The 26,035-nt window shown below is 58.7% G+C and overlaps 3 protein-coding genes across 4 annotated transcripts in view; 2 read left to right on the top strand and 1 right to left on the bottom strand.

The window, feature by feature from the left end:
* Positions 1–201: 201 nt before the first annotated feature.
* LOC137756468 (melanoma-associated antigen 10-like) lies at positions 202–4,179 on the top strand. Its single transcript, XM_068532710.1, has 4 exons — positions 202–315; positions 837–984; positions 1,783–1,836; positions 3,557–4,179. Exons 1-4 carry the CDS (start codon positions 202–204, stop codon positions 4,177–4,179), a joined length of 939 nt encoding a protein of 312 aa, XP_068388811.1.
* A 4,999-nt stretch (positions 4,180–9,178) lies between these two features.
* Positions 9,179–9,964, top strand: LOC137757138 (melanoma-associated antigen 10-like). Its single transcript, XM_068533764.1, has one exon. The coding sequence runs from the start codon at positions 9,179–9,181 to the stop codon at positions 9,962–9,964; it is 786 nt and encodes a 261-aa protein (XP_068389865.1).
* Positions 9,965–20,942: 10,978 nt separating this feature from the next.
* The window catches only part of TMEM185A (transmembrane protein 185A), a 35,168-nt gene continuing 30,075 nt past the window's right edge, over positions 20,943–26,035 (bottom strand). For both annotated transcript variants that reach the window (XM_068533850.1, XM_068533849.1), the window contains 3 exons: positions 24,428–24,604; positions 23,775–23,898; positions 20,943–22,582 (listed from right to left, as the gene is read on the bottom strand). In XM_068533850.1, the coding sequence (XP_068389951.1) occupies positions 22,338–22,582; positions 23,775–23,898; positions 24,428–24,604 (546 nt within the window). In that variant the 3' untranslated portion in view covers positions 20,943–22,337. The remainder of the gene's footprint in view (positions 22,583–23,774; positions 23,899–24,427; positions 24,605–26,035) is intronic.

The raw sequence follows: 26,035 nt of genomic DNA on the forward strand, positions 1-26,035 counted from the left end.
AGGGCCTGGGACAGCTCCCTCTGCTGACTGTGACTCACCTGCATAAGACACCAGAAGAGGAAGTGAGGGGCAGTGTACCCACCTATTCTGGGACACCCACGGCTGACAAAAGGGGCAGGGCCGGCTGGGCTCCAAGTACTCTGTGAGGAGGGGTCTCCCCAGTGCTCACGATGCCCACTGCCAGGGCCTGAGGCCAGTCCCATGGCGCGAGGCCCCCTGGCCGAGACCAGCCGTCTGGATGAGGAGGCTGGCGTGCGGGCCCCACGGGGGTTTCCAGGGCTGGCAGGAGGGATTCCTGTGGGCCCCCTCTTTGTGGTGAGGGTGTGGTCCCCTCACCCCTCCCTCAGGGTCCTCACCTTGACTCACAGTAGGACCTGGGATTCTCCCCTCCCCCCAGCAGAGGCCCCGCCTCTGATCTCAGGACCCCAGTCTCTCTGAGACCCGGATGTCAGGAAGTGCTGTAACTGGCCCTCCTGCCCTATGACCTCCCAGGGCCGACTCTGATCTGAGGTCCATGGTCCCCTCTGTCCTCCCTCAGGGGCCTCACGTTGACTCCCAGCTGGACCTGCGATTCTCCCCTCCACCCACCTTAGGCCCCGCCCCTTATCCCAGGTCCCCAGTATCTCTGAGACCTGGACGTCAGGAAGTCAGGACAGGCCTACTGTGCTCATCCCGCCCCGGGGCCTCCCAGGGCCACCTGCAAGGGCGGGGATCTGGTGGGTCCCTTTTGTCCTCCCTCAGGGTCCCCTCAGTCCTGCCTAATGGCCCTAACCTTAGTCCACCAGGGACCTGACATTTTACCCTCTGCGCTCATGAGACCCCGCCCCTTATCCCAGGTCCCCAGTATCTCTGAGACCTGGATGCTGAAGTCAAAACGCCTTCCCAAGGGCTCATTCCGTCCCGGGACTGCCCAGGGCTGTCGGCAGCGGCGGGGATCTGTGGGGTCCCCTCTGTCCTCCCTCAGGGTCCTCAGCTTGAGCTCTGGCAGGTCCTGGGACGCCCCCTGTGTTGACCCAAGGCCGGACCCTCACACCAAGGCTTTCACTGTCCTGAGACCCCCGGTGGGAATCTATGGACAGCACATCAGGCCACCAAGCCCAGGGCTTCCCAGGGCTGAGATGATCCCGTTGGGTTCCCTCAGCCCTCCCTCGGCTCCTCACCTTCCCTCCCAGCTGGTCGGGCCCCCCCCTCTGCCCACCTGTGTTTGGTCCCCTGAGACCCAGGCCCTCCCCAGCCAGGACCCCTGAGAGGGAAGCAGGGGTCGGGGGTGGGGCTTATTCCCACAGCCCTGCCGGGGGTCTCTCAGGGCTGACAGCAGAGCCGACCTGGATGCCTTGCGGCCTCCGAGTCCCCCTCATGGTTGTACCTTGACTCCTGGTGGGGCTGGGCTCCTTCCCTCTGCCGACCTGGCCCCGGCCTCCCTGCCCCAGGCCCTCCCCTCCCCCTCCCAGGGGGATCAGTGCACGTTGCATCCGGACAGCATGCCGGGGAGCTCCCAGGGCTGTCGGAGGGCCGCAGATGCATCCCCTGGGGGCCCTCAGTCCTCCTCTGGTCCTCACCTCGACTCCAGGCAGCACCTGGGCCCCTCCCTCTGCCCACCTGAGACTGCGCCCCGCAGACCGAGCCTCTGACCCCCCGAGATCCCTGAGGAGGTGGGCGGTGGAGTGGGATGGGCAGCCTGACAGCCCGGCCCGGGGTGCCCCAGGAGTCCCAGTAGGGGTGGGGTTGCATGCTGGGGGACCCTCTGTTCCGGGCCTGCTGGACCCCTCCATCCTCACTCAGGAGGGTCTTCCTCAACCCCTGAGAGTAAGGCTGCAGTCCCAGCACAGATGCTGGATGGGGGGCTGCCGCGCCCATGACTATGGGGGGAGCACAGAGAACTGCACACCGTCCCCTCGGGGCTCCTCACCAGCTTCCAGACTTTAGCAACCTGTTTTAAGAAACGTTTAGTTTTAGCTGAAGAGGCCTGAGCAGTGGCAGGTGATTTAGGGAAACGCTTGCTTTGATGATTAGATCATATTACCTGTTGGAGTTACGTGTTTGTTACTTTTTCATCCTCCTTCATAGTGAGTAATACATTTTCCATGTCTGTGCAGTGCAGTGTGTGTCCTATGTATATATATAACATGTGTGTAGAATGTATGTGCCTATATACACATGCATCGCCATACCACATGTATGTATAGGGAACGCGTCATGTATGTTCCAGTACCCAGACTGAGGTCATCCACAGGGCCCTGAAGGGCACAGACACTCACGCCCCGTGGGGGTGCTGAGAGTCCTCCAGCCCGGCGGTCCCCGTGCTTTGAATGCAGGCTTGCCGCCTGCCTCACAGCCAGTCTGCCCGGGGAAGTGAGCCTGCGGGAGAACGTGGGGCCACCACGCCGCCGGGAGAGAAGGGAGCAGAGTGGGCAGTGGAAGGAGAGAGCAGGGCCCAAGCTTGAGCAGACGAGCCGCCTGCCGAGGGCCATGCCTCGGACCCCCACGTCCAGGACCCTTCTCCATCCTCACACCCTCAGTCCTAGACCCTCACCCTCCTCCCTGGCCCTCGTGTCCATTTCACGAGAGATGGTGACCTGATGGGGCTGGGGAGGCCACGTGGGCAGAATCCAGTGTCAGGCTCTCATGGGCACTAACGCCTGGCTTCCCTGTGTTTTCTCCATTATGTGGCCTGAGGCATCAGGTAGTAGGACCCCGTGGAGGACAGCTGAATCCCCCTTGACTGTTGGGGAGACACGTCAGGCCAGTGCAGGGACGGGGCTTTGCACATACACTAAGCTCAGCTTGAATAAGAGTCCTTCTAGTGATAAGCTGATCAAATCATGGAGACTCCCTATGCCTCGATTTCTCCATCTGTAAAATGGGCCTCGTAATAGTACAAGGCAAAAGCATTGGTGTGGGTTTCCCCATGATGTGACCTGTTTGTAAAAGGCCTGGGCCAAATGAAGTGGTCGGTGGATGTAGCTCTTGTTACTGAGTGTGTAAGAAAGATGCGCCCTCCCCCATGTTGTGAAGATTCCAAACCAGTACATGTCTTCTGATCCCCGCATACGTGGATTAGTGCAGTTTTCCTTTTCTCGTGAAAATTTGTTATCAGAATGCTTGGATTCGCCTTACTCTTTTTCTCGCTTGCCCCTGTTCACGATGAGGCTATTGATTTGAGGTGTTGCTTCCATTTGAACACAGGTGTTTGCAGCTTTAACTCCCAAGTGCCTCTTTGGCCGCGTGCCGTAAGTGCTGGGGGCGTTGGTATGTGTTTTCTTCATTTCAAAGCATTTTCTAATTTCCCTTGTATGTTCCCTGGGCTATTGTTACAGACTGAACTGCGTCCTCCCAAATTTTGCATGTTGAAGCCCTAACCCCTAGAACCTCACAATGTCACTGTGACGGGAGTTAGTGGTTCTTAGGTTGACATGAGGTCATTGGGATGAGGTCTAAAGCAAGATGGCTGGTGCCCTTGAGGGAAGAGCAGATCAGCACATGCAAGGAGAGAAGGCAGGGCCTGGGGGTGCGTGCACAGAGGAAGGTGCCGAGTCCGTGCTCCAACATGCACGACATCAGGAGGTGACTGACCTGGTGGGGTTCCTGCTGCCCAAGTATCGCACAAAGGAGACTACCACAGAGGCAGAAATGCTGACCATCCTCAAAGATTACCAGGACCACTTCCCCGTGGTCTTCAGCCGAGCCTCTGCGCACTCGCAGCTGGTCCTTGGCCTCGACGTGAAGGAAGTGGACCCCAGCAATCACTCCTATGTCCTGGTCCCCGCCCTGGGCCTCGCCTGCGATGGGATGCTGAGTGACGGGCCGAGCATGCCCAAGCCCGGCCTCCTGGTGTTGGTCCTGGGCCTGATCCTCCTGGAGGACGACTTTGTTGCCCCTGAGGAGGAGGTGTGGGGAGCACCTAGCAAGGTGGGTGTGTGTGCCGGGAGGGAGCACTACATCTATGGGGAGCCCAGGGAGCTCCTCACCAAAGTGTGGGTGCAGGAGGGCTACCTGGAGTACCGGCAGGTGCCCCACTGTGACCCCGCCCGCTACGAGTTCCTGTGGGGTCCCCGGGCCCACGCGGAGACCAGCAAGTGGCAGGTCCTGGAGTATCTGCTCAGGGCCAGTGGATGGGATCCCAGGTCCTTCCCATCCCTGTGTGCAGAGGGTGTGAGCGATGACGCAGAGGGGGCCTGAGCCAGAGCAGCAGCCAGGCTCCTTCCAGGCCCACGTCCAGCAGCTTCTCCCGTGGGGCAGGAAGGGAGGCTGATCCTTCTCTCTGAGTTTGAAGAGGGAGCGGTCAGCCTTCTAAGTAGTGAGGGCCCGGGCCTGTCGGGGGAACCCGGTGTGCAGCATCTTTGGGTTCCTGTTGTGTATGATGACGTGGAATTTCATCTCTGTTTTCTTTAGGAAATTTTCAAATATTGTTCCATTTAAAAGAAGGCTTAATAAGCTTCAGTATGTAAGTTTGTGGATGACATTAATCACCCATGTATTTGCTCTAATTGGGTTCAACGACAAGAGTTTTGCAATTGGGTAAAACAAATTGTAAGATTCCCATATTATTTTGTGATCCTGAACAAGATAACATGGCATTGGAATAGGAATTTACTTGGAAATGTGAAAGTAATTAGCAGTACAACTGAAGGCCACCCCGTTGTTCCTCGGGACACACCATCGTCGGCTCAGTGGTGCGTGCCTTGCTGTGGGACTGTCCTGTCCCCGCCATAGGGCAGGGCCAGGCCCCGGGCATGTGGGCCACAGGGGGAGGGGCTGCCCTGGGGGGAGCGGGCATTGCCGGCACCCAACTTCCTGGCGGGACGCCACACGAGGGGCCCTCAGAAAGGGAGACTGTGGGGGATGGAGGGCCGCCGGGTGGGGTGTATGGGAGGCACTTTGTTGGGTACCTTGGGCGGGGGGTGGCGGGTTCCGTGGGCTTCGGTGGCTGTCAGAAGTTCCTCTCTGTGTTATCATGCCCTCTGTTCAATGGTTTCAGTCAATGTTTCTCTTAGTAAATTTCCCTGAATGTTTCAGCTGAGTCTGGCCTCTGCTGTGGGCAATGGAGGGAAATGGCTGCTGGGGGTGAGGGCGGGGGTCCAGAGTAGGATTCCTGCTCAGCACCCACGGGACACCTCTCCAGTGAAAGGGTAGGGTAGGCACTATGCAGACCCAGACATGGTGAGGGTTTTTCTTCCATTTCATAGGTGAACTGTAAAGTTGTAGTGAAAACTGATAATTGCCTGAAAAGGCAGTAGAGAATTTAAAATGTAAATTAAAAAAATTATCTCAGCAGGAAGAAGGGAACATAGGAGCAAAAATAGATGGACAGACAGTGCTATGGACTGAATATTTGTAAACCTCTCCCCCTCATTCACCTGTTAAATTCTAACTACCAAAGGGATGGGATTTGGAGGTGGGGCCCTGGGAAGTGATTAGCCCATGAGGAGGGAGCCCTCATGAATGAGATTATTGCCCTTGTAAAAGAGACCCCAGACAGCTGCCTCATCCTCTTCTGCCATGTGAGAAGATGGCTAGTTGATACAACTAGACAAGAAATCAGTCCATATAAAGAAGAGCTTTATTACTAGTACTTTATTACTCAGCCGTACAAAGGAACGAAATTGGGTCATTTGTAGAGACGTGGATGGTTCTAGAGACTGTCATACAGAGTAAAGGAAGTCAGAAAGAGAGAAACAAATATCGTATATTAATGCATGTATGTGGAACCTAGAAAAATGGTACAGATGTACCGGTTTGCAGGGCAGAAGTAGAGACACAGATGTAGAGCACAAACGTATGGACACCAACGTGGGAAAGTGGTGGGGGCGGGGGTGGTGGTGCTGTGATGAATTGGGAGATTGGGATTGACATATGTACACTAATATGTATAAAAGGGATAACTAATAATTACCTGCTGTATAAAAAAATAAATAAAATAAAATTCAAAAATTAAAAAAAAAGAGAAAGAAAAAAGAATAGCTTTATGACACTAACAATCACAGCAGAAACCCACCTGTAAAGACAGATTGACCTATGTGCCACCATGGGCTCTGCACCTCCAAGTTTGCTCCTCCGACTCCGCAGCCTTGCAGGGAGGCCTTCCTATTGGTGGAAGGCCAATGGGCGTGTCTTTTGCTTCCGGAGGCGCCAAGCCTTGGGACCTCACGCCCTCAGTGCGCGTGGCTACTGCAGCTTCCGTAGCAAAGCGCCTCCTCACGTGCTCTTCTGATCCAACCACTTTCTCTGTATGGAGACATCTAGAACTTTCTCTCTCATCTTCCTCGGGCTTCCGGGAGCACCTGGAAACCCACGTGGCGTTCGCACAGAGTGCCTGGGACAGTGGGCTGCACAGTTCCTGGCTGCAGTGCTGAGACGAGCTCTTCAGCCCCTTCTGAGCGGGACTCCGGCGTCATCCACAGAGTCAGAGAAAGTCAGGAGACAGGCGGGGGCTTTGCCGGGGGCTGGACTCCGCAGGTACCGGGGGCGCTGGGAAGGAGTGGGGGTGGGGGGAGGGGTACGGGCTGCTCGATGGGGAGTGGGGGAGGGGCGGCGGAGGGCAGCGGGCTGAAGGGGGGCTGGGGGAAGGGTCCCTCAGTGTGCGGGTCTGAGGGGAGGACCGTTAGCTGCTGGGGTGGCTGGTGGGGGGCGTTCTGGAGTCGGGGTGCAGTGGGTGGGGTAATGGCTAAGCGTGGGGGGGCCCGGAGCGGAGGGCTTCCTGCTGGGCGGGTGGGGCCGGCTTTGGGGGCCAGAGGAGAGGACGACTGGCTGCGGGGGTGGGGAGGACGCAACGGGCGGGCCACTCCCCCTCCCCCGGCCGAGACACGCGAGAGGAGGGCTAACGGCTGCTGCGTGTGGCGGGAGGAAGGCGGAGCTACTCCTGGCTGAGGCGCGGGTCGATGGGGAGGACTCCCGGGCGCGGGCTCGGTAGGCATTATGGGAGCTCCCGCCGGGGCGGGGGAGGACGCTCGTGGCAGGAAGGGGGCTCCGGCTCCCGGGTGGGCGGGGGCAAGAGGGGTGGGCTCTGCGTCCAGGGAGGGGTCCTGCCCTGCTGCATGAGGCATCAAGAAGCTCCGCTGGCTGCCGGGGTGGGGCTAATGGCTAAGCGTGGGGGGGTCCAGAGCGGAGGGCTTCTTGCTGGGCGGGTGGGGCCGGCTTTGGGGGCCAGAGGAGAGGAGGACTGGCTGTGGGGGTGGGGAGGACGCGACGGGCGGGCCACTCCCCCTCCCCGGGCCGAGACACGAGGCGAGGGCTAACGGCTGCTGCGTGTGGCGGGAAGAAGGCAGAGCTACTCCTGGCTGAGGCGCGGGTCGATGGGGAGGACTCCCGGGCGCGGGTGCGGTAGGCGTTATGGGAGCTCCCGCCGGGGCAGGGGGTGGGGTGGGGCGGAGGACGCTCGTGGCAGGAAGGGGGCTCCGGCTCCCGGGTGGGCGAGGGCAAGAGGGGTGGGCTCTGCGTCTGGGGTGCGAGAGGCGAGAGCCCCTGGCTCTGAGGGTGCTCGGGGGAGGACTCCCCGGTATGGGGAGGTGAGAGAGGCAGTCTGATCTCTAAGCATGCGGGGGCGCCCGGCTTGCAGGGCCCAGAGCGGAGCGCCAGCAGGTGGTGGGTGGGGGAGGGTGTATGGGGGGATGTAGTGGGGGAGGGTGCGGGGAGGAGCCGCCTGGCCACGAGGGGCGTAAGCGATGCTGAGAGGGGCAGGCGCTGGGGCTGCTGTGATCCGGTGGAGGCTGTTGGCCATGGCAGATGGATTTGTGGGGCTCCAGGGAGGGGCTCTGGCCCCCTGCATGAGGCATCGAGAAGCTCCAGGTCGCACTGGAGGCCATAGGGCGCGATGAGCGCTTGCAGTACTTGCTGACATCCTGGCCGCGGAGAGACTGGGGAGCGGGTATAAGGGGCGGTGTCTCAGGTGGGCGGAGGGAAGGATCCCAGGTCCTGCGTGGAATCAAGGTGAGGGCCCTGAGGGAGGACTGAAGGGAACCAGGGCCCCAGAACAGAGTGGGCCCTGGATGGCGATGGAGGGGCATAACCCCATGCAGCAGTTTCTGACGTCCGGCTCTCAGAGCGACTGGGCACCTGCTATAAGGGGCGGCGCCTAAGGTGGGAAGAGGGGAGAATCCCAGGTCCAGCTGGGAGTCAAGGTGAGGCCCCTGAGGGAGGACTGAGGGGAGCCCACAGAAACCCATCCGTGTGGCCAGCCCTGGGCAACAGCGGGGCGGGATGACCCCAGGCAGCATTTCCTGACATCCGGGTCCCAGAGAGAGTGGGGACTTGGGGTAAGGGGCAGGGCCTCAGGTGGGCAAAGGGGGGGTATCCCAGGTCCTGCCGGGCGTCAAGGTGAGGACCCTGAGGGAGGACAGAGGGGACCCTGGGCCCCAGAACAGAGGGGACCTCAGAGGAGCTCGCCCATGCTGTCAGCCCAGGGAGGTCCCGGGCAGGGCTGACTTGACGTTGCAGGCTCTCACCTCTGCCACGTGGTTGGGGATGGAGGCGTCTAAGGATGCGAGGACCTTGGTCTGAGGGGAAACATCAGGTCAGCAGAGGGAGGAGTCCCAGGATCTACCGGGGTCAAGGTGTGGACCCCGGGAGAGGACTGAGGGGAGGCCGATCTCCGGAACAATGGGGGGCCCACAGAGTCCGGCCCACCCCTCCTGCCAGCACCGAGGGGCCCAGGGCTGTGCCACAATCTACACCCGAGGTGCCCCCTCCATTCCCCTTATAGGGGCTCCAGGAACCGGGAGGCGAAGGCCCAGGTCTGAGGCACGTGTCCTCAGGCCACAGAGCAGAGGAGGCCCAGGCAGCGCCAGGAGTCAAGGTGAGGTGCGCGCCCTGAGTGTGTACCCAGGGGCTCCCCCTCCCAGAACAGAGGGGACCCCACAAGGCCCAAGTCACCGCACCTCCCCACAGCCCTCTCAGCCCCGGTCGGTACCTGGGGCTGCGCTGGCTGCACCCTGAGGGGCCACGTCGCTTCCTTCTTCAGGTTGGCAGGGGACAGGCCGCCCAGGAGGAGCGCCCCTGTGATGCCCGAGGGAACCCCTCCAGACGAGCCCTGTAAGTGGCCTTCGTCAGAGCTGCCCAGGGTGCGTGTCTCCGCCGAGGCCGCTCACACCCCCTCTCTCCCCCAGGCCCGTGGTCCGTATCTGTCACCCCTGCCCAGACTCCCGTCGGCGGCCCGACCCCAGCCATCAGGCCCCTGGTCGAGATGAGTGAGCTGCGCCAGCCTGAGGCAGACCTTCAGGCCCCAGTCCAGGCCCAGGGCCCGGTGGAGGCGCAGCTGTTCGGGGCTGCGGGGGAGGAGGCCGCATCCCCCTCGTCCTCCTCCTCCCCCGTCGCCCCCTCCTTCTCCGCCTATGCCGAGTCCTTGCCCCAGGAGGCACTTACTGTGCTGAAGTCTGACCTGGTGGAATTCCTGCTCCTCAAGTATCGCACCAAGGAGCCGATCTGCAAGGCGGAGATGCTGAATATGGTCCTCCGTGACCATCGGGACCACTTCCCCGTGGTCTTCAGCCGAGCTTGCGAGTGCATGCAGCTGGTGTTTGGCGTGGACGTGAAGGAGGTGGACCCCCGCGAGTGCACCTACGTCCTGGTCCCCACCCTGGGCCTCACCTGTGATGCAGTGCTGAGCGATGGGCAGAGCATGCCCAAGGCCGGCCTCCTGGTGATGGTCCTGGGCCTGATCGCCCTGTACGGTGACAGCGCCCCTGAGGAGGAGGTCTGGGAAGCACTTAGCGTGATGGGGGTGTATGCAGGGAGGGAGCACTGCATCTACGGGGAGCCCAGGGAGCTCCTCACCAAAGTGTGGGTGCAGGAGGGCTACCTGGAGTACCGGCAGGTGCCCCACAGCGACCCCGCCCGCTACGAGTTCCTGTGGGGTCCCCGGGCCCACGCGGAGGCCAGCAAGTGGCAGGTCCTGGAGCATCTGCTCAGGGTCAATACCGTGGGTCCCACGTCTGCAGGGGCTGTGAGCCATGAGGAAGAGGGGGCCTGAGCCAGAGCAGCAGCCAGGCTCCTTCCAGGCCCAAGTTCACTGGTAGGAAGTGAGGTTGGTCCTTCACTCTGAGTTTGAAGAGAGAGCGGTCGAGTTTCCAAGTAGTGAGGGCCCCTGCGAGTGGGGGGAACATGGTGTGTAGCATCTTTGGGTTCCTGTTGTGTATGATGACATGGAATATCATCTGTTTTCTTTAGGAATTTTTCAAATGTTATTCGTTTTAATGGAAGACTAAATAAGCTTCAGTGTCTAACTTTGTGAATGACTGATTAGAATGTGTTTATAATTACCCAGTTTAAGAACAAGAGTTTTGCTGTTTTGTAAAAGAGGTTGGGAAATCTCCCATTTCATTTTGTGACCCTGAGGCAGATAACGTGGAATTGGAATCAGAACTGCTCTGGAAATGTGAAAGTACTTAGCAGTAATATAGATGGGGGAAGAATTAGAAAAATAAAAGTAATCGTAGTGAGTTTTTGCTTCTTATCCTTCTTGTCTGTCATTCTGTAAAACTAAGCTATCTCTGTTTAGTTGGATTTGCACGGTGATTTACGAAAGCATGAAAACCTTGATTTGAGTAAGTAAGCCCCCTGCTCTCCGGCTTATATATTCGGCAGCCCTCCACGGAGGCTCTGCTCTCTGGAAGGGCCTGTGTTAGTAGCGGGAACGCTAGGAAAAGCAGGACACACCCACACCTAGGGGGATGGTCTAGGAGCCGCAGTCACATGAGGAAGGTGGTGAGACGTCCCCTAAAAGTCCCACAGAACAAGTCAACACGGGACGAGGCGGTGGGGCTCCAGGAGCGAGCCCTGGAGTGTAAGTGCCCCGAGCCAGGGCAGTTTGGGCCTTTGGGAAGCGGGGCTTCCTTCCGTGGGAGGTGATGGTGACGGAGCTGCATATTCTCTGACATGACCGGGACAAGAAACCGCCCAACCAAAGGCCAGAGGAGAGAGGGGAAGGGTCTGTGACCCAAACAATATGAGAAATAACTGCCCGTCGTCAACGTTCCCACAGACGCCAAGTCCTGTGAGCTGCTTCACGAAGCTCACGCGCATCCCTGCAGCCCCTACAAGACACGGCTCGTCACACCCACTCGCTTCACAGGTGAAGAACCTGAGGCCACGGGGCTTGGGAATCTTCCCAGGGTCACGTGCTGCTAAGTGACGGGGTGGGGACCAGAGCCCTGGTCTGACTTCCTCTCGAGCCCACGCTGCGCCCACCCACCCCCGGCCCGTGGCCGACCTCCTGACTGGCGACCCATCGCTCTTCTCGGTGCTACACGGTGTCTTTCAGTTGACAAAAAGCAGGCCCAAGAAAGGAAGGTGCCAAGGAGAAGCAGAGGCAGTGTGGGGCTGGTCTGTGGTTTGCTGAGATCCGCCACTGCCAGGTGCCGGCATTTCTGTCCAGTGCCGGCACCTTCCCGCGTGACGGCGCCCCGTCCCTGTTCCTGCCCTGGGGCCCTCCTGCCCAACGGGAGCCCGGCCTGCTGAGCTGCTCATGGCTGAGCCACGGGCAGGGAGGGACTGAGACTGCCTGGGACTGACTGTAAGGCCCCAGTGCCTACCGGGACAAGGCCCCTCCAGGAGCCTCCTCAGATACTGGAGGGAAGTGAACGCTGGCAGACACCCCGAGACCCTGGCGGCAGCGAGGGAGGGGAGCGGCTGGAGGGCCTCCGGGCTGGGGGCATCAGGGCGCGGAAGCCAAGGGCAGGGGCCGCAGGGCGAGGCTGGGAAAGGCAGGCCTTGGACGTCACCAGGGCTTGTGCCTGCCCAACTGAAGGGTCCCGAGACCCGGCTGAGAAAGACCCCCACGGTGCCACACAAACCCACTGCCGGGGCCTGGCTGGCACCTGGGAGGGAGGGGGACCAGGAAGGAGGCAGCTCCTACGGGACCCAGGGGGCGAGGGAGGGCCCGAGGAGGGGGGCAGCAGGCAAGGCCACACAGGCGGGCCCGCCCAAGGAGGCCCCAGCCTTCGGGCCCCTTCCGAGGAGCCACCGACGGCCTCCACCGAAATTCGCAGCCTCCGAGGTCACGTCCCTGCAGGAGGAACTGACCTGAAAGAATGCTCTGTAAGCCACTTTAGAAGCACAAAGACCAGGGAGCAGGCCCGAATCTAGGCCTGGGAGCTCCATCCAGGATGCCAGTCCTTAGGCTGAAAGGCACCTCGGGAGGTCCTCTTCCACACCCTCTTAGCTCTCCCCTTTCAGAAATAGGGCAGTGGCGCTCACAGAGGGCAGACGACCCTGCTTAGTGGCAGAGCTGGGACAGGGGACCTCGGATCCTCGCAGACGGGCCTTTCCAAGGTGCCACTCTGTCCCCTCCACAGTGGCTATGAAGGACAAAGTCGCCCACAACGGCCAGAGAACGCGCATCGCCAAACCCACCATGCTATCCTCCCACCTGCGGTGAAGACGGACGACTCTCATTCGGGTTTCGGCGCGTCTGACACCCAGACCCTCATCTATTTCCAAATGCACGTGGACGGGGGCTTCCTCCGGTCACGTCTAGGTCGGCAAGTAGGAAATTTCCTTGGGAGTCAGTCCGTGTCACTTAGGCCCGTTCAAAAGCGTCTAAGCTGAAAGCAAACAAAATCATTCTATGTATCCTCAAGGTAACAGCGAGACAGGGCCCCGGGGGTGGAGGTGGAGGTGGAGGTGGAGGTGGGGCAGGGGCGGGCGTGGGGAAGGAGAGCAGGGCTGGCCTGGGAGCGCACCAGTGAAATGCTCGCTTTCAATGGGACAGGCTACACGCTGAAGCCCCAAATCAAGTCCTTCAAAGGGCAAGTACCCACAGAGACCCAAGGTGGACGTGGGAGGCCAGGATCGGGGGCAGCAGAAGCCAAACCACCCCACTGCGGAAAGGAAACAGGGCTTTCGAGGCAGCCTGCAGGGAAGCTGAATCCGACGGTCTGGGAAGGCGATGGGAAAAGGACACACGCAGGTGTTCCAAAAGTGAGCACTCTTGGGCCACGAGAAGGGCTTCTACGGGAAGAAATGGACGCTGAAGACAATCCCTCTGTGATCCGCACAGGGATGAGGTCTGGGGCAGGCAGAGGAGAGAAAGGCTGCAGTCCCAGCACAGATGCTGGATGGGGGGCTGCCGTGCCCATGACCGTGGGGGGAGCACAGAGAACCGCACACCGTCCCCTCGGGGCTCCTCACCAGTCTCCAGACTTTGGCAACCTGTTTTAAGAAACGTTTAGTTTTAGCTGAAGAGGCCTGAGCAGTGGCAGGTGATTTAGGGAAACGCTTGCTTTGATGATTAGATCATATTACCTGTTGGAGTTACGTGTTTGTCACTTTTTCATCCTCATTCATAGTGAGTAATACATTTTCCATGTCTGTGCAGTGCAGTGTGTGTCCTATGTATATATATAACATGTGTGTAGAATGTATGTGCCTATATACACATGCATCGCCATACCACATGTATGTATAGGGAACGTGTCATGTATGTTCCAGTACCCAGACTGAGGTCATCCACAGGGCCCTGAAGGGCACAGACACTCACGCCCCGTGGGGGTGCTGAGAGTCCTCCAGCCTGGCGGTCCCCGTGCTTTGAATGCAGGCTTGCCGCCTGCCTCACAGCCAGTCTGCCCGGGGAAGTGAGCCTGCGGGAGAACGTGGGGCCACCACGCCGCCGGGAGAGAAGGGAGCAGAGTGGGCAGTGGAAGGAGAGAGCAGGGCCCAAGCCTGAGCAGAAGAGCCGCCTGCCGAGGGCCGTGCCTCGGACCCCCACATCCAGGACCCTTCTCCATCCTCACACCCTCAGTCCTAGACACTCACCCTCCTCCCTGGCCCTCGTGTCCATTTCACGAGAGATGGTGACCCGATGGGGCTGGGGAGGCCACGTGGGCAGAATCCAGTGTCAGGCTCTCATGGGCACTAATGCCTGGCTTCCCTGTGTTTTCTCCATTATGTGGCCTGAGGCATCAGGTAGTAGGACCCCGTGGAGGACAGCTGAATCCCCCTTGACTGTTGGGGAGACAAGTCAGGCCAGTGCAGGGACGGGGCTTTGCACGTACACAAAGCTCAGCTTGAATAAGAGTCCTTCTAGTGATAAGCTGATCAAATCATGGAGACTCCCTATGCCTCGATTTCTCCATCTGTAAAATGGGCCTCGTAATAGTACAAGGCAAAAGCATTGGTGTGGGTTTCCCCATGATGTGACCTGTTTGTAAAAGGCCTGGGCCAAATGAAGTGGTCGGTGGATGTAGCTCTTGTTACTGAGTGTGTAAGAAAGATGCGCCCTCCCCCATGTTGTGAAGATTCCAAACCAGTACATGTCTTCTGATCCCCGCATACGTGGATTAGTGCAGTTTTCCTTTTCTCGTGAAAATTTGTTATCAGAATGCTTGGATTCGCCTTACTCTTTTTCTCGCTTGCCCCTGTTCACGATGAGGCTATTGATTTGAGGTGTTGCTTCCATTTGAACACAGGTGTTTGCAGCTTTAACTCCCAAGTGCCTCTTTGGCCGCGTGCCGTTAAGTCCTGGGGGCGTTGGTATGTGTTTTCTTCATTTCAAAGCATTTTCTAATTTCCCTTGTATGTTCCCTGGGCTACTGTTACAGACTGAACTGCGTCCTCCCAAATTTTGCATGTTGAAGCCCTAACCCCTAGAACCTCACAATGTCACTGTGACGGGAGTTAGTGGTTCTTAGGTTGACATGAGGTCATTGGGATGAGGTCTAAAGCAAGATGGCTGGTGCCCTTGAGGGAAGAGCAGATCAGCACATGCAAGGAGAGAAGGCAGGGCCTGGGGGTGCGTGCACAGAGGGTGACCATGTGAGGGGCGGTTAGAGCACGGCCACCTGCAACCAAGGAGACCGGCCGCAGTACAAGCCACCCCTGCTGGACCCTCCCTCTCGGCCTCCCGGGCCCCACCACCGTGAGAATCTGTGTCTGCTGTTTCAGCCCCTCATCCTGTGCTGTTGCATTTGGCATCGTCCCAGACTAATGCTGTTATTTGGGGAGGCCTGGCACAATTTCCCTCTATTTGCAGATTTCCCAAGTTTCCTTCTGTTATTGATGTCTAATTTCACTCTATTTTGGCCAGAGAACATACTTTGTATGATTTCAGTCCTTTTGTTTGTATCCCCTTAAGTCTACTGAGGGATGCTGTGTGGCTTAACGTGTGGACTATCCTGGAGAACGTTCTAGGTACACTTGACGAGCACGTGTGTATTCTGCTCTTGGGGCTAATAGTCTACACATGTCATGAGATCTAGTCTTTGTACAGGGCTCTTCAAACCTGTGATTCCCTTACTGCGGTGCTGGCAGGTTGTTGTACCCATAATGAAAGCAGGCTGTGTTAGTCTGCTTAGAGCTGCCATAGCAAAGTCCCACAGAGTGGGTGGCTCAAACTACAGAAACGTACTGGGTCCCACTCCTGGTGGCTAGAAGTCCAACATCAACTTGCTGGAAAGTTGGGTTTCAGGTGAGGGAAGGCCTCTCCTCCTGGCTCGCAGACAGCCGGTTTTCTCTTGGTCTCTCACTTGGCTTCTGTGCACAGGTGGGGGGGGGAAGGGAGGGAGGGAGAGAGAGAGAGAGAGAGAGGGAGGGAGGGAGAGAGAGAGAGAGAGAGAGAAAGAGGGAGGGAGGGAGAGAGAGAGAGAGGGAGGGGAAGGGAGAGGGAAGGAGGGCAAGAGAGAAAGGGGGGAGGGAGGGAGAGACAGGGAAGGGAGAGAGAGATAGAGAGGAGCAGGGAAGGAAGGAGAGAGGGGGAGGGAGGGAGAGAGAGAAAGGGGGGGCGAGGGAGGGAAAAAGAGAGGGGTAGGAAGGTACGGGGAGAGAGAGAGAGAGAGGGAGGGGGGGAGAGAGAGAGAGAGGGAGGGAGGGAGAGAAAGAGGGAGAGAGAGAGAGGGAGGGTGGGAGGGAGGAAGAGAGGGTGAGGGAGGGAGGGAGATCTTCCCTGTCTCTTCCTCTTTTCCAAAGGACACCACTCTTGTGGAATTAGGGCCCCACCCTTATGACCTCATTCGACCTTACTGACTCCCCCAAGGGTGCTCTCTCCAAATACATTCACCTTGGGATTAGCACTGCAACAGGTGGATTTAATGGTTGGGGTGGGAGCTGGGGGATCCATTTGAATCCATCACAGGGGGAACTGAAGTCTCCCACTTCTGTTGTACACCTGTTTCTTCCTTCCCTTCTGTCCATTTTTGTATGGTTCATTTTGGGGCACTGCTGTTGGGTTGCTCAAGAGACCCCCCTGACGTCCACTTGCTGTTGGATTCTGACAGACAGGAGCGGCAGATGGGACCACCCCTCACCCGGGCTGACCCGCGGCTCCTCTGGCTGCTGGTGGTTGGATCATTCCTGGTACCTTGGGTCTACTTCCCCTCCTCCCCCAACCCTCCTTTTTTCCCCTTTTTTGTGTTTTTGGCCACCCCACAAGGCTTGGGGGATCTTAGTTCCCCGACCAGGGATTGAACCCGGGCCACCACAGTGAACGCGTCGAGTCCTAACCCCTGGAACTCCAGGCAATTCCCGCTCCCCCCCGCCGCCTCCTTAGCAGTGTTTGGGAGGGGATGTCGCCCTATCGCTGTGACAGCCACAGAGGCCTGCCCAGGTCCCCCAGCCCATCCCCCACACGTGGAGGCAGCAGCTGTGAGCTGGGGGCACGCCCTGGCCTTCAGTGCTCTGTACACATCACTGGGCGCTGACCCTGCTCACTGTCTTCGTGGGGACGCAGGCTCAGGACGCCCGCCCCCCACCCCCGAAGCTGGGACCCAGCACATTTCCAGAATTTACGTCGTTGACCAGTGCGAGCTGGCTCAGTCACGTGTGTGCCCGCGTGGTGCTGAGCCCTCGGGGCCCTGCCGCGGCTGGTATCGGCACAGCCGGCAGCGAGGGCGACGAGGCCGAGGCTGGTGGACGGGCAGCCCCGGGCTGACCACGGGGCTGAAGGAGGCTCGGGCAGAGCTGGTGGCAAGTGAGTCCGCCATCGATCGCCAGACTCACGTGGCTCTGCCCGCTTCGGCCTCCAGGGTCACCCTTACAGAGTCTGGAGCACTTGTGACGCAGCCCTCTCTCTCTCTGAGCCACCCTTTCCGGTTGAGAAGCCTTTCCACTGTCCTAGACACTGTCGCCTGGGACGCCCTGGGAACAGAAGTCAAGCCCAGGGCTCGGGACCAGCCTGGCCTCTCCTCTGGTGGCCCGGGCACGAGTGGTTCGGCGACTCTATGTGGCTGTCACAGGTCAGCCTGTGAAGCCCCTTCTCGCGTCCCCTTTACTCCTGCGGGAGCTTGGGCAGCTGCCTCTACCCAGCCCAGGAGGGCGGGAGCTCAGCCAACGTCAGTCCGCGGACATGCGGTGCAAAGTCTAGAGGGACTCACCGCTGGCGTGAGGTACGCCGCTGCTCTCTTTACTGACGCCAGGCAGCCTAGACTTCGTAAATCAAAAGGTGCCTTCGGTGAAAAGCAGGTAACTGGATGTTACAGTCTGCACAATCTCCCCTTTCTCTGTAGAGTTACACGTAAGCAAGTTCCCCACGGGCTGAGGTGAATGGGAAAGTGGATTTTAAATAGGAGCATCTCCCTGTGGTCCCAGGTCAGGAGGCCTATGGAAGTCCACGACCAAGAGGAGAGCAACCTACTCCTTAAAAGTTAAGGTGTGCCCCAGTCAATGAACCCTAGAAAGGGGCTGAGCGCGCATCAGCGGGCCTGGGGCTGTAAGCGCAAGCAGCCCGGGCCGGGCGGCACCTGCAGGTCAGCGCCCAGGGTGACGGCACTCCTCTCCTGCACCGCCCAGTGTGCCCGTCTCAGGGGGCCTGCTCTACCTGCCGCCAAAGTGCAAAGAAGGGAGCCCCCAGTCTTCTGGTTCTGGTGGACTGGTGTGTGCGCTCTCTCCTCCCGCTGAGCTCGGGGCTCTTATCTCGACAGTATGACCGTGGAGCTTTACTTCCTTTGCTCCTCAAGGCAAACACTCTTTAGGGGGGCTCGTCCACAAGGACTCGCGCTCTAAGCTCGACACCCCAGCGACCAGAGGGTGTTGGAGCATGGCGCCCTTGAAGTGTTCAGCTCGAAAACGCAAGGGAAAGAGAACCAAGAACATGTCACCAGACGCAGGACCCGCAGTGCAAAGCAAACCTCAGTCCTGCTGTCCAGACACCAGAGAGCACCCCCATACTGAACCCCCGCAGGCCCCTGGCGGGGACCGTCCCCTCCACCCCTGTGCGTCTCAGGACAGTAAGGGCTCTTTTCAGGCCTCTGACCCGGGGAGGCCTGAGCTCTTCTCATCTGTCAAATCAAGACCCTGCTGGACACGGTGTGCCCGCGACCGTGAAGCCGCGGATGCCAGGCCCTTCCTTGTGCTTGTCAAGCCCTTGAAGGGCCTCTCTAGTGAGTGGAGGCAGGGCGTCTGAGGGGCTTCACCGGGTGTCTGCTAGGTGCCCGCACTGTGCCGGGGGTGGGCTGTCCCCTGTCATCGTTTCCTGCTGAGGGGACTCAACTGCTCAGCCGGGCCCAGGACGGAGGCGCCAAACACGTGTTGGGCGGAACATCGCTCTCATGTCCCCGTGCTCTTTATTGCCCGGCAAGGTTGTGACCGCGTTACCACCTCTGTGTGTCTGCAGGGTCTGCCTGGTCAGGGTCCTCTGTGGGCCCGCCCGGAGGGGCCGGGTATTCCCTGAAACAGCGGGAGCCCACGCAGTAGTAGCAGAAGGGGCTCAGGGGCCGAGGGATCAAGGTCAGGGAGGCGGCCGGCCTGGCGGCCACCTCGGGCATCCAGGGGGCGCAAGAGGCAGCGGCGCGGCCACCGGGAGCCACGCGCGGGGGCAGGCTGAGAGCTGGGGGGGGGCGCGGCGGCCAGGCCCAGCACGGGCCAGGGAGGACTCATCTGGGCGGGAGGCCAGGCGAAGCAGAGCCAGGGGACCTCGGCGGGCCGGGCCACCTCTGCCAGGCCAGGGCCTAGAGGGACCAGAGCCTGCGCGTCGGGATCCGGCGCGGGGGGCTCGGCTGCTGTCCGAGGAGGGGCCGGAGGGACAGAGTCAGTCCTGGCCAGGGCGGCTGCATGGTCGAGTTCCGGGTCGCTCGGGGTCCCCTGGATGTCCTCAGGATAGAGTGGGAGGCCGTCCTGCGGCTCCGAGGCGCTGGGCGCTGGGAGGTACCCCAGGGCTGCCGGCTTGCCGTCCACCTTCCAGGATGCAGGTTTAGTGCACACTCTCCCCTTCATCCTCACGAGGAGGTGCGGGCAGCCTCTCTTAAACAGGGGCCCTTCTCGTCCTCAGCCATGCGGAGGGCGGCGTGTCCCTCCTTCACGTAAACGGGACAGTGCAGCGCGGCCGGCAGCACCCTGGGCTCACACTCCCGCTCAGCCCCTCACAAAAGTGCTCCGGTTGCTCGGGGGTGACATCACAGCCCAGCCAGGAAGTGACATCATACAGGGCAGGCCCGTCAGCATGTCAGCCTCCTGCTTCACGCCCGTCATCGCAGGGGGCACGATGACACTCGTGCACGGGTGCAGAGCCACAGGCCGAGCCCTCGTGCAAACCGGGCACGGCCTTCTGGTCCCGGAGCCCCCGGGCCAGGCCGACGTGCACGGACCCACGTGTGACCCACGAGGTCAGAGCTCCTCCTCTGTGTCCACTGGCCTTCAGGGCCCTGCACAGCACCCATGCTTTCAAGCACGAGCAACGTCCGGGACGGGGCCCACGGTCAAGGGCGCAGGCACCCTGCCCTTTTGGCACCGTCACAGGCCGGGCAGCCGGTCCTCCACGGAGACCCTCTCCACGCCCTGCCATCGGTCTGCAGGAGGTCCAGGGCAGGCGCTGCAGAGGTGATGGGTGAGCTCCTGGGGACAGAGGAGGACAGGCCGCCGTCCCCTGCGGCTCCTGAGCCTGCACGTGTCCACCCCAGGCTGGTCCCGCTCTGCACGCCTAGTCTCCTGTCACCCGGGACGGGGCGGTCGCCCTGGGCCTTCACCCACGGTGCAGCTCACTTTCCGCTGACCGCCGTCCACGGGACCCCCGTCTGGGTTTGCGCACAGGCCGTGAGTGCTGCCATCCTGCTCTGGGGCTTGCTGCTCGAGCATCAGACAGGCGGCCTTGCACAACCACCCGTCTGGCACGTTCTCCCCACGTGCGCGGCCACCTACACTGATGCCCCCCACCCTACTCTGGTCACAGGCTTGAGGATCTTCCTGAGATTTCCATGAACCAGAAACGCCTCCAAACCCAATATGTCACCAGCCCAGGGCCCAGGCGCCTGGCCCAGTGGGTGAGAGCGAGGGCTCTGCCAGAAGATGCCAAGGCCGGCCCCACAGCCCTGCTGATCCCCAGCTGCCTGGCTCACACCCTCGGAGCCTCTGCTTCCCCACGAGGATACTCGTAGGAGCACGTGCTTCGTGGGGTCCTGAGGACTCAGGGGGACATACAGCAGGAGGCAAGGCACCTGACACTTAACTCACAGCTACTGTGGTTACGGAGAAGCATGCTGTCTCACAGCAAGTTTGAATCTAAGGAGCTTAAGCAATGGTCCATCAGTGGCCCTTGGCTACGTGCAGGAAGCCTTCCATCACCAGCAAAGGGTGGCCTTCCTTGTCGATTCTTGCAAACCGTGGGCTGAAACGCCACCTGAGTTAACTGTCTCCAGAGACAGCTAGGGTGAGCTACACAGAAATCACAGTGCATTTTGCATAGATGTAAGTGGTACTCAGCGCCCACGTGACTGGGCAATGCCCCAGGACCACTGAAAAGCCGAGTTCCACTTTAGAATGTCTGGGAACTCGCGAACACTCTCGGGCGCCTCCTCAGCTGTCAGCATTGTGGCCGTGTGCTCCCACGCCAATAGCCGAATCCCTGGGCCCCCCGCTTTCCTCTCTGTACTGCATATTCCAGCTGCCCCTGGAGACTCCTGAGAGAGGCTCACCCACCCCTGCTCCCCTCGGCTGCTGGTGGCAGCTCGAGGTTCCCGTCTGTGCTCGCTGACAGGACTTCCAGCATCCTGGACCATATCCAAATTAAGACCCGCACAGTGCACATGGAAAATGATGAACCGGTTTATTGAACAGCTAAAGGGGGAGAGAAGAGTGGATTGGGCTACATTTGCTATACATCAAGCAGGAAAGGTGGCACCATTCCAAGTGTCCCCCTTCAGTCAGCACAGGCTTCCTACAGGCTGGCGCCAGGGCGGAGTGGTGGGCGCGGTGGATGTCAGTGGAGCCCGGTTTAGACAAGGTAGCAGCTGCCCCCTCTCCCCCTCTACCCTGCGCCCAGGTGACAATGCCAGGGCTCCTTTTACCTTATTTTACTCACGGCCTGCTTGTTCCCATCGCATCTGCTTTCTTCCCTCTGACTCGTGGCTGTACCCCCAGCTCCTGGAGCCGTGGTCCTCCTAGCTAAAAGCATGGGCCCAGCTTGGGGGCAGACAAAAAGCCCCAGACCTCAACGCGCACACTCCGCTGGCCATTTCTAGTCTCGGCACCTTCTCCAGCGTTCCAGTTTCCAGTCGTGCTTTATGGCTTTCTGCAAGTCAGTATTCCCAGCATGTTAGAAAAAAGCACAAACAGTTTCTTGCTTATTGTGGCCGTTCTGGCAGTAGCAGCTACTATGTATGTGGAGAAATTGAAGGGGAATCGGCAATGTCCCATGAAGGGGTTGCACCCCAATGGGCAGGACAGGGGTGCCACTGGCCTCTACTTCTGCAACAGAACACATATGTTTTCAGTACAAGCTTGTAAAAAAATACTTTAACAGAATATACTGTACAGAACTAGGATTTAACACGGTATATTACAACGCTAAAATATTTGTATAAATACTATACAGGCACGGAGTCACTCCATTAGAAAGGGCTCCCCAGTGGGGCCGGTAAAAACCCAGAGAGAAACGACGTCCATGGCAGGAGCATGGCCAGCTGAGGCGGCATGGGTGCACACAGGGCCCGAGGCCTATTCACAAGTCCCCTAACTGTGCCACAACAGGGGCATCTGAGCTACGCGGCCAGGCCGGCCTGGTTCAAAAATACATTTTTCAGTAATACTTTTGATGGAAATTTTCACACTTTGAAAACCAGCTGTGTAGCTATTCCTGCTCAGGCCTCATCAGCCATCCAGGATGGCTCCAAGCCAGCTCCGCAGGCACCTGCCCGGGGGAAATCACGTCTTCCCTCTCCCCAGGCTCCCTCCATCAGACCCACAGCCGCTGACACGCACCCCACACCATGCTGCGTGTTCCAGGCACCTGTCACCTGCGTGTCCTGTCGTGGTGAGTCATTGGTAGGCATTGAGTGCAAACAAGGCATGAGATGGAAGTCCCCGGAGACCCAGCTCCAGCTCCAGCTCCAGTTCTGGGGGTGGCGGAGGTGAACAAAGAGGCAGAGGAAGGCGGAAGAGAGTGCGGGCCAGGTCCACTCACGATCTGCCCTGGGAGGGGCTGTCTAATCTGGCATTTCGATATTTAATTTGGGAGGTGGGAGGACATACTTTCCAGGGCTCTGGGTGATAACCACCCTGGTCTTCTTTCGAAACATAGGAGCGATCTTAGGAGGTTCTGGAACTGGCGTTTCTTCAGTTTCCTCATTACCTTCATGGTGGAGGTCGTAGGAAATGTTTCCATATTCTCTCAAAAATGGGCAGATTTCAAGCAGAAACTGACAGAAATCCTTGCGAATCCCAAACCACCCTGAAAAGGAAGAAATGTACTTTCTCAAACACTAGTCTCCATTGAATTTCAGGTTACTTTTCTTTCATGAATAAGAACTTTTCCTTGTACCCTGTAGCGCTTTATCCTGATGTCTTGGGAATGAAGCCTGAGCAAGGCCTCAACACCAACTAAGGGTAAGAAGGAACCCCTGCGGCTCTGCGGCTCTGCAGGTGGCAGTCCTGGACTGACAGCTACCAGATGTCTCCCTGGGGCCTGTCAGGGATGCGATCTCGGGCCCCGGCCCGCACCTCCTGAACTAGAAACTGTGGCGGGGTGGCGGGCGGCAGTCCTGGGATTCTGATGGGTCCTTCAGTATGTGAACTACTGCTCTCACGAGACTCAAATTTTATCTGCGGTGTCTGGACTATGTCAACATCCTCCAGTCTTCCCGGCCCAGGAGAAACACATGTGCGACAAAGAATGTCACTCAAGAAAAGGATTTCCATCACCCTCTGGAGTCCGGGAAGATGGCAGGCATGTGTTGGTCTAGGCCTCAAAGCTCCTTCTCCAAGGCCCGCTCTTCCGGTCTGGGTACCACTAAACCGTCAGCTTAGTGCTGGCTCTCCTGGGGCAAAACCCCCTGTGGCATTAGTTTCCAGAAGGGCGTGCTCTGGGGCTACATGCAAAGGAGCTCAAAGCCTAGTGAGGAGGGGGCCCTCATCAAAGAGCACTTCAGAACGGGCTATCGCAGCACACAGGTGGAGAGGGAGAGAGAGAGAAGCCGGGCACCACTGACAAGACTTGGACACGTCAGGAATGACGCTGGCGAGAGCGAGGACAAAACAGACACCGGGAGGACGCCCAGGGTTTGGTAGATGATGTGGATTTTCATCTAATCCTCAGGAGCCCCTGGGAAAAAGGAATCTTGGTCCCCATGTTGCAGCGGAGGGGATGGGCCCAGAGAGGCTGCCTGCCGCACTCAGGCCTCCCTCCGGTCATAGGGCCACAAAAGCAAGGCTGACGGCACGCCCTTCCCCTGGAAGGTTCCAGGCCTTCTTCAGTCCTACCTTTCCCAGGGAAACTCCCTGATTGGGGTCCTTAGGCTCGTCTTTTCATAAGGCGGGGCCACATACACACACACACACACACACACACACAGCCACGCAACAGGCACACAGACACACGTGCACACACACACAGTTCAAGCACTTCGGAAATGCTGAGTACATACAGTGGTTTCCGCCTTTCTGTCCGAATGTGGTTGCCATCAGAGTGATCAAGGAAAGCCAGAGGGGGACAAATATCGGGACACAAGAGAACGCGTTGTGGCCGTCTAGCTTGTGAACCAGCAGGATCTAAAGAAAGAGAAACAACTGAGGTTCTGTCGATGGAGCATCTGAGAACAGACCCTCTCTGAAGCCAGAGTGCACTGCCCCTCCCTTGTCAGGTCTCATAAGGGGGAACTGCGTTCCACAGGAGGCAACAGTAACCCTCCATTCTGGGGGAAAGGACAAGATGAGCTTCCATACGGCTCTTCAGGACTAAGCAAAATCCACCCAGCTAGAACATTTCCAACATCAGGATTGTTATGGGAAACTCTTGCTGCTGTTTTTTTGGAGGAGTCAACAGTACCCACTCTACAATTCTCCGCAGGGCTCAAATACAAAAATACCACATCCACCTTTCTCTTTCTAGAAGATGACAAATCAATACATTCAGATGCGTGGTGGCTGGAAAGGTACACTTCTCACTGCCAGCCCCCAGGCCCCAAAAGAAAGGCCGCTCTGACTGTCCTGTGGTCCTCTGTTGGCAGGCTCGCCTGGGGAGCTGCTGTTCTGGGGAAGCGCAGGATGCTGGGCCTCAAGGGTTCTGCCGAAAGCTTACCTCAAAAGTAAGGAGTGGCACGACGATGGTCATCCAGCTCAGCGCCATGGTGATGTGTGTCCTCCGCTGCTCCGCGATCACATCCATGGAGCGCAGGAACAGGACGGACCACACGATGTAGTAGAGGACCACCAGGCACAGAAAAGACATGAGAATCCACAGGGGGACACACACGACCTGAGGGGAGGAGGAGAGAAGAAAGGTCTTTAGGGTAGGCAGAGCCAACTCCTTCCTGGATCTCTGTGCTCAAGACGGTGCCAGGCCTGGATGGGGCCAGCGTGAGAAGAGGACCCGCTGCTCACTGTCGGGGTTGCCGTTGCCCCGGCAGCTCTCAGGGTGACGGGACTCGCGGCCACTTCCCTGAGGCGTGAGCTCGCTCAGCGGGCCCTGGGCTCTGCCCGCCTCCCCTCCACCCGCGCCCTGGCTCACCCGGACATCCCCTCTCCCCAGTCATTTCCCATCCTGCCAGAGGTACTGTGGCCAAAGGCTCCTTGGCAACTCGGGCTGCCCAGGGGGCCCAGGCCCTCCATGAACTTGCAAGTCGAGGCCGGGAGGCTTCCGCCACTCGGTCTCCGCTGCCTCGCCCAGGTGGGTTCTGTGTCAGTTGCTGTCATACCAGAGCGAGCTTGCTTCACCCTCACACACAAGCCCACACGATGAGTCCTGGGGGTCTCAGCAGGCTCCTCCTGTGTGACCTTTTCTCCCTTCTGCGTGGCCCCCTTGGGTACATCTGTTGTCCCTTTGTCTTCTCTTACAAAACAGTAAAATTGACTGTTATCCTTTGGTGTCCAGTTCTATAACTTTTCATGCACACATGTATAGATCTGTGGAGCCTCGGGCAAGACACAGGACAGCTCCTTCACCCTGCCAGACCCCCTCGTGCTCTCCCATCACTGTGTCACCCCCTCGCCCCACCCACTCATAACCCCCGGCAGCCACTGCTCTGTCCTCTATCACGACACTTTTGTCTCTTCAAGAACGTGATGGAGATGGACTCATACAGCATGTAACCTTCTGAGGCTCCCTTCTCCCAATCAGCAGAACATCTCTGAGATGCCTGCAGGTTGTTGCGTGTATCTACACGTCACTCCTTTTCATTGCTGAGCGCTGTTCCACTGGATGGATGCACCCCAGCCTGCTATCCAATCACCCTGGGAAGGAGATGTGGGTGCTTTCCCGCTTTTGGCTATTGCAAATAAGGTTGCTATAAACATCTGTGCCCAGGTTTTTGTGTGGCTGTACATTTACATTTCTCCAGGGGAAACACCCAGGGTCGGCACTGCTAGGTCACATGGTAACTCCATGTTTAATTTATAAGAAATTGCCAAGCCGTTTTCCAGAGCATCTACCCACTTCGGCATTTTTACCAGCGACGGGCGAGGGCCCGGGCCCCTTGGGTCCGCCCCAGCACTTGGTATTGTGGTTCTTATATTTGCCATTTTGATGAGTGTTTTGTGGTACCTCATCCTGGTTTTTATTTGCTTTTCCCTAATGGGTAATGATGTCCTTTTCATGTGCTTATTCGTCATATGTCTATCTTCTTTGTGAATAGTCGGTTCAAGTCTTCTGTCAATTTTAAAATTAGGTTGTTGAGATTTTAGAGGTTTG

The sequence above is a fragment of the Eschrichtius robustus genome, chromosome X, assembly GCF_028021215.1.
Source record: "Eschrichtius robustus isolate mEscRob2 chromosome X, mEscRob2.pri, whole genome shotgun sequence".
Lineage (NCBI taxonomy): Eukaryota > Metazoa > Chordata > Mammalia > Artiodactyla > Eschrichtiidae > Eschrichtius > Eschrichtius robustus.